Source organism: Streptopelia decaocto (assembly GCF_964273445.1).
Source record: "Streptopelia decaocto genome assembly, chromosome: 13".
NCBI classification, from domain to species: domain Eukaryota; kingdom Metazoa; phylum Chordata; class Aves; order Columbiformes; family Columbidae; genus Streptopelia; species Streptopelia decaocto.
The window spans coordinates 420,973-428,365 of NC_138668.1; the positions used below are offsets into that span (position 1 = coordinate 420,973).

At 58.6% G+C, this 7,393-nt stretch overlaps 1 protein-coding gene across 2 annotated transcripts; it reads left to right on the plus strand.

Annotated features, from left to right (window-relative positions):
* The first annotated feature begins 6 nt into the window (after positions 1-6).
* On the plus strand, positions 7-6,034 carry BHLHA15 (basic helix-loop-helix family member a15). Of its 2 annotated transcripts, none has more exons than XM_082064358.1 (2): positions 7-132; positions 3,750-6,034. In XM_082064358.1, exon 2 carries the CDS (start codon positions 3,786-3,788, stop codon positions 4,281-4,283), a length of 498 nt encoding a protein of 165 aa, XP_081920484.1. In that variant the 5' UTR covers positions 7-132; positions 3,750-3,785; the 3' UTR covers positions 4,284-6,034. The 2 variants fall into 2 exon arrangements, with proteins under 2 accessions (XP_081920484.1, XP_081920483.1); XM_082064357.1 differs by lacking the exon at positions 7-132 and adding an exon at positions 1,504-1,655.
* The last annotated feature ends 1,359 nt before the right edge of the window (positions 6,035-7,393 follow it).

Below are 7,393 nucleotides of genomic sequence, written 5' to 3' on the forward strand. Positions count from 1 at the left end.
GGACAGGTCCATGTAGTTCTGCTAAAGGCGCGTTAGTGTCCCGGGAGCCCAGAGCGCTGTCCCAGCAGGAGCCTGCGCTGGGTACTGTAGTCGCCTTTCGTTTCCTCTGATATCACCTGGTGGGGACGGCAGGTAACGTGTACGTGCAGTCGGTAGAGCAGCAATACTTGAAATACACACAGTGTCATTCTAAAAAACCTGAATATTGCTTTTAGTCTTAGAATTAAGCATCTGTAGGAAGAATGAATGTTTCAGAATTCCTAAGTACCCTTCAGAAGACAGGTTAATTCTGTGTTTTCTCCGTATTCATTGAATTTATTTCTAGAAGATGATTTTATTGTGCGGTGTTTTGTTTTTTAAATCTAAGTGTGTGCACTGGATGGACCTAAGATTGCCGGGCGTGTATTCCCGCGGGACGGAGGCTGCTCAGCCTCGCTCTGCGGGGCACGAGGGGCCCGCTGGGCTTTCCTCTTCACCTGGCGCTGCCAGGGTTGTGGTGCCGCGGGGCCAGCGGGGGGGTTGTGGTGCCGCGGGGCCAGCGGGGGGGTTGTGGTGACACGGGGCTGTGGTGCCAGCGGTGGGGGTTGTGGTACCGCGGTGCCAGCGGTGGGGGCTGTGGTACCGCGGTGCCAGCGGGGGTGGTTGTGGTGACGCGGGGCCGCGGTGCCAGCGGGGGGGCGTTGTGGTGACACGGTGCCAGCGGTGGGGGTTGTGGTGCCGCGGTGCCAGCGGGGGTGGTTGTGGTGACGCGGGGCCGCGGTGCCAGCGGGGGGGGTTGTGGTGACACGGTGCCAGCGGGGGTGGTTGTGGTGACGCGGGGCCGCGGTGCCAGCGGGGGGGGTTGTGGTGACACGGTGCCAGCGGTCGGAGGAGACTGTTGTGGAAGCCCCCGTGTGATATCACAGCTGTTTGAGTCCTGGCAGCCGTTGAGTTCTGGGAATGAGAAACTGATACCCATATGACTTCGTTAGGTAAAATGTAACTGCTGGGCTGAAATGTCACCAAGCTGGTGGTCATTGTTGAGAACAGATGTAAAAGATCCCATGGCACTAAACTGGTCATCTTACATAGAACCTGTTATCAAAGAATTTGAGCTCTTGCCATGTGTATCGTGAGCAGCCTCCTTGCAAGGGCTGGAAGGGTTTGTCCGGGGCTTTTCACAGAGGGGCTGGGACAGACGCGTTCCTCCTGCACTGAGGCCACCCCGGCTGCGGCGGCCAGCGCGGGCCGGGCGCTCCGCCGGTGCCATCGCTGCTCTGGTGCCCGCACCGCCGCACCCGGGCTCCTGCGCCGCGGCACCGCCCGCGCTCCCGTGGGACGAGAGACCGGCCCTGGGCTGCGGGACCGGGGGCCGCGGGTCCCCGCCCGCACGGCGCCGGGCCCGCCCCCAGCGCCACGGACACGTGTCGCGGCGGCGCAGACACCTGCGGGCGCGGGGCCGGCCCTGCGGGGACCGTCCGGGGTGCGGGGACCGTCCGGGGTGCGGGCACGGCGGCAGCGCCGCCCGGGGCTCCCGGCAGCGCCCCCGGCCCGGCGGCTCTTCACGGTCCCGGGCGGGTCCGCTGCGCGCTGACCGCGGCGCCACAGCCCCTCCCGCTGCTCCCGGCGCTCACACGGGGCTCTGCCCGGCGCCCCCTCCACAGCTGGTGGCTGCGGTAAGTCAGAGGAGGGATGGCACTCCTGGTGGGTGGGTGCAAAGGATGGAAAAATTGTTAGGTTTTGGCTGCTCTCTCACTTCGGTTTCTCTTGACCACCCCAGTCTGTTGCTCCTGATCCCCGCTCCATCTCCTCCTTGCACACCCACGGGGGTCCCAGCAGTCTGGTTGTGGCTCCATGAGCCTGTTTCTCAGGGCGCAGCAGTCCGAAAGCAAACCTCTGCCAGCCAAGCACCCTCTCATCTCGCGTCATCCCATTTGCCTTCCCCCAGCCTGCAGCTTTAAAGACTTTGCTCACACAGTTGGCTGAAGCTCCTTTTTCGTGGACTTTTCGTCCAGCTTGCTCTGCTGGCTGCCCCCATGAACCCCTTCTTCACCAAGTCCTGCAGGCTGTTTCTCTTTCAAACAGCAGCAGCTCATTTCCCTGCTGTCCCCAACAGCACTTTTTACGCTGGAGCAGGGAAGCTGACTGGTCTCCCTTGTGCCCACCTTTACTTTTCTGTCCTGCAGTTGTGCCTTTTCTGCTCAGTGAGTTAAACTCAAGAGTCCAAAACAAACCCAGTGCTTGGCTTCAGTCCTGTTTTCTTGTTTAAGACACTTGTGTGTCTCCAGCATTTCTAGGCTGCCACAACACAAGCTATCCGGTGCTGTCTTTCGGCATCCCCAGCCGGTGCTGTCCTAACCAGACTGCTTGGTGAGCCCCTGTCCCTGGGGCACGGTGTCCTCCCCGAGCGGAGCCTGGGGTGGCCCGGGCGCCCTCCCGGGCAGAGCCGGAGTCACCGAGTCACCGAGCAGCTGGAGGCGTCTCTGCAGAGCGGAGAGAGGAAGGCGCTGCAGCGCTCCCGGAGCTGCTCACCTGCTCCGCTGCGGCCCCTGTTCTGTACTGGCACTGCCAACACCTGTGGCTACTTACTTTTTCCATTGGCTCACCAACTCTAACCACTCCTACATCATTGCATCAGCATAAATATATATATATATTTTTAAGACCGAACCTTTCTATGAATAGATGACTGGAAGAAAGTGGAAGGAAGCATTTTGGAAATAAAGCCTCAGTACATTGATCGTTGGTGTCAGAGGCAGGGTTGCTGTGAGGCTGCTGTCAGATGTTGCATTGGCACCGAATCAGGGCTGGGGAAGGGTAAAAATCCAGTGCTGTCTTCTGCCTTGCTGACACGGGAGGAAGATACATGGCTGTCTCTGGATAACCTGGAGAATAACCACAGCCCTCCTGCTGCTGAGCGGGGGCAGAAGCTGCAGTTAAGCGCCACCAGTGATTGTTGTTGGAAGAGGGAAATGCTTTTGTGGTGTGCGGTGGGGAGTAGCCCAAAGCGCAGATGTGCTGTGGAAATGGGTTGCTGAGGTTCTGAGCCCCTGCATGAGTTAGCGTGTTGTGTTTCCCTCTAGTGGACTGCTCATAAATACAGTGAAACCAGCTCCTGCAAAACGCAATTGCCAGGAGTTCAAGGAGGAATTACTTCTTGAGTAAGAGCTTGGGGGTTCTGTCTAATACCCTGCACATAAGCCTGCATATGCACAACGAGATGGTGTATGGATTTAACTCATGTTAACTAAAATGGGGAGAAAACAGAAGGCTGTGAGATCAGAAAAACAGGCAGCGTGTTACCAAACCTAAACGACCATTGTCCTCCTGATATTTTTTGAGTTGTGGCTCACTCTTCCCATAGGAAGACTGGATCAGTTTTGAGACCCCTTTCTGAGGGTAAATCTCTCCAGTTTGAGGCCTGCTGATACGAAGCAGGAGGCGTCTGTGTGTCACCCGCCTCGCCGGAGGGGAGGACGCCGGCAGGTGATTCGCTGTCTTGCTGTCAGTGCCCCCTGCGCTTGGCCGCTGCTCCTCCGTAACCTCTTCCTTCTGCCGAAGGTTCTGCTGTTCTCCAAAGGACTTTTCCTCTGCTCACCTGCACAGATCATCTTGACTAATGACGTTCACGACTTCTAAAAGGAACACCACTAAATTGAGAGGCCATTATGGTTTTCTAGTAGTAAACAAAAATATCAAACCTGCATCAGATCATTTGTTCAGCAGTGAATTGTGCAATGGTTAAAGATATTGCTGTCATGTTTTTACAGCATGTTGGTGCTTAATACCAGTGCATCTGCCAAAACATGAAGACTAAAGCCAAAGGAAAGAAGCAAACGCGTACTGGTGACAAAGACGCGTTTTCTGAGGAGTCAGCACTGAGGAGAAAAGAACTGGTGCAATGTTTGCAGCACAGAGAAAGGAGGAACGGGGGAAGTAAGAGCAGCAGGGTGGCCGCAGCCAGGGCCCAGCGTCCCTGGAGCAACACGGACAGGCGGCTGCGGCGCCTGGAGAGCAACGAGCGGGAGAGGCAGAGGATGCACAAGCTCAACAACGCGTTCCAGGCTTTGCGGGAGGTGATCCCGCACGTGCGAGCTGAGAATAAGCTTTCCAAAATAGAGACTCTCACACTGGCCAAAAACTACATTAAATCCTTGACCTCCATTATACTCAATATGTCCAATGGACACTTTCCAGCAGCAGAAGGGATGGGGGGAGCCTGGGGGTCCAAACTGTACCAGCATTATCCACAGCAGCGTGGGGATGATGAGCCTGAGGAACATCTACAAAAATATTCCGCATAGGTTCATAGCTTCAGCACAAACACCTACAGTTAGTTACTACCGTCATTCTTTTTCCTTCCTGCACAGTAATGTGTGTCAGTGAATGGAGGTTTGAGAGATTGTTTTTGCCTCCAGCTATCCACTGTTTTCTCTTAAAAAGAACAACAGGTAACACTCGTGGCTATAGCTTATACAGCACATTAAAAAATTACCTTAAATTCTAATAATTTTTCAGCTCTTAGTGGTTATATTTGTGTGGTGTGTCAGGACCTGGAAACCCACCCTGTAACACTGCAGTTGATTTGAAGGTGAAGGTTTAGTGACTCGGGAAAGCCACCGTCCCGAAGGGCTGTGGGCTGGGCGGCGAGGCCCCGAGGCTGCTGGAGCGGAGGGTCCCGGCTGTAGCGCTGCCCAGCCGCTCAGTCCATCGCTTCCCATCTGTCCTGCTACGGAGGAAATTAAAATCGGTGAGACGACGTTTGTCTAACTTGGTGACTGAAGAGGCACATATGGGAAATTTGCCACCAAGTGGGAATATTTATTTTGAATATTTTGCATATTTTGCATTATCACTACTGTGATAATTCTGAACCTTACAAAGCACAAAAGCTTTTAAAGTACTTGTAAACACCTACAAAACTTCCGTAGATTGTAAGCTCTCTGGAGTACGGACGCTTTCTGGTCTATGGTTCCGGTGTGTCCAGCCTCAGGGAGCTTTTCTTCAGTGGGTCTCTGGGTGCCATTGTAAATACAAATAATGAATGAGGGACAAATGGCTTATTTTTGGCAAAACTATGATCAAAATGCTGTAGTATAGTCATGTTAGACTACAACCTATCGAATTACAAATTATTTGCTAATGAAGCCTGTAATGTGATCAGGATTCTTTCTGGGTTAGTGCTAGATTCTGGTATTATAAAACATAATAAATGAAGCAGGAGCTCTTCAAAAAAGGAAAATAAGCTCCTCTTTTTTTTTTCCTTTCTTTGTTTCTACTCTCACTGTCAAAAGCTGTATGTCTCTGAACTCCCGTTTCCTCGTACCCTCACACCTGAGGAGCAAGCCGAGGGTGCCCGCGCGGCCCCGGCCCCGCTGCCGGGCCGGTGGCTGCTCTGGCTGTGGACGCAGAGGCGGAACCCGGCACCGGGAGCGTGGTAACCAGGTGTGCCGCGCAGGGCAGAGCGGCGGCCGCGGGCTTCACGGGCCGTGGCCATCGCGGAAACCGCGCTGCGCTGCAGTTTGTCACCAGCTCTTTGTTTTGCTCCAGCGGGGCTGGCGGGGTGACAGTTCCATAAGGCCCCCAGACGGGCTGGTAAGGGATGTGAACTGTTGTTCTTCACCACAGCAAATCCACAGGTGTGATGTAGAACTATGTGATGTTTCATATGTGGTTGCCTTGCTGGAGAAATTATTTGAATCCTGCCTTGATTTTGGATTTTCTGAGTTTTCAAGCTGTTTTCACACTGAATGAGTTGTGGTTAGCCCTCCTAGTGCCCAAGTGTTAAAGTTTTCCCTGGTCTCCTGCAGACTGGACGTGCTGGGTAGCCGTGCTGTATCGTCATTCAACAGAGGCCCTTACTGGAAAAGTCCTTCATGTGTTTGTAAGTTGTCTGCTCACAGTGGGAGCAGCCGGTCAGACTCGGCGTTGCCGCTCCTCGCTGCACGGCCGCTGTTGGGCCCCGGAGCAGCCGGTCAGACTCGGCGTTGCCGCTCCTCGCTCCTCGGCCGCTGTTGGGCCCCGGAGCAGCCGGTCAGACTCGGCGTTGCCGCTGTTGGGCCCCGGAGCAGCCGGTCAGACTCGGCGTTGCCGCTGTTGGGCCCCGGAGCAGCCGGTCAGACTCGGCGTTGCCGCTGTTGGGCCCCGGAGCAGCCGGTCAGACTCGGCGTTGCCGCTGTTGGGCCCCGGAGCAGCCGGTCAGACTCGGCGTGGCCGCTGCTGGGCCCCGGAGCAGCCGGTCAGACTCGGCGTTGCCGCTGTTGGGCCCCGGAGCAGCCGGTCAGACTCGGCGTGGCCGCTGTTGGGCCCCGGAGCAGCCGGTCAGACTCGGCGTTGCCGCTCCTCGCTCCTCGGCCGCTGTTGGGCCCCGGAGCAGCCGGTCAGACTCGGCGTTGCCGCTGTTGGGCCCCGGAGCAGCCGGTCAGACTCGGCGTGGCCGCTGCTGGGCCCCGGAGCAGCCGGTCAGACTCGGCGTGGCCGCTGCTGGGCCCCGGAGCAGCCGGTCAGACTCGGCGTTGCCGCTGTTGGGCCCCGGAGCAGCCGGTCAGACTCGGCGTGGCCGCTGTTGGGCCCCGGAGCAGCCGGTCAGACTCGGCGTTGCCGCTCCTCGCTGCACGGCCGCTGCTGGGCCCCGGAGCAGCCGCTGCCGCGGCAGCCGCGCTGCAGGTGGCGGAGCGGCGCGTGCGGGGCGCGCGGGGCGTCCCCGCGGAGCCGGGGCCGGGTCTGTGTCGGGAGGGCCTGAGCTCGCGGCTGCGGGCAGCTCGCGCACAGGGGCGTGGCCAGAGCCCGCGAGCCGCGGGCGGGCCGGGCTGTGAGGGCGGCGGGGCGGCCGCGGCGCCCCCGTTCTCCAGCGGGGCGAGCAGGTACCCGGGCGGGGCACGGCGGGAGGGGGCGCGTCCGCACCGGCGGGCGCTGCGGTGCGGCCCCGCCCCGCCGCGAGGGTGCGACCCTGGGGCGGCGGCGCTGAGGGGCCGCGGCCGTGAGGCGCTTTGGCGGGCTCGTCCTCTCGCGAGAGCGGCCGTGAGGCGCTTTGGCGGGCTCGTCCTCTCGCGAGAGCGGCCGTGAGGCGCTTTGGCGGGCTCGTCCTCTCGCGAGAGCGGCCGTGGGGCGGCTCCGGGCGGGGCTCGGAGCGTTGGGAGGCGGAGCGGCCGTGGCTGGAGTGACGGGGGGTGAGCCCCGGGGCGGCCGTGGCCGGAGGGACGGGGGGTGAGCCCCGGGGCGGCCGTGGCCGGAGGGACGGGGGGTGAGCCCCGGGGCGGCTGGGCTTCCTGAGCTCGCTTCCAGACTAAATCCTGAGGTCTGCGTTATTGTGGTTCACCATTCACAGCGAATGGTGACTAAGCACTTGTAGATTATGTCTTTTTTTTGGTGGGATTATTTAAAGGTCATTAGTCCACTAGACCAGTGCAGTATA

Excerpts from the sequence above, each read along its gene's own strand:
- BHLHA15 (XM_082064358.1), top strand. The coding sequence starts at position 3,786 with ATGAAGACTAAAGCCAAAGGAAAGAAGCAAACGCGTACTGGTGACAAA.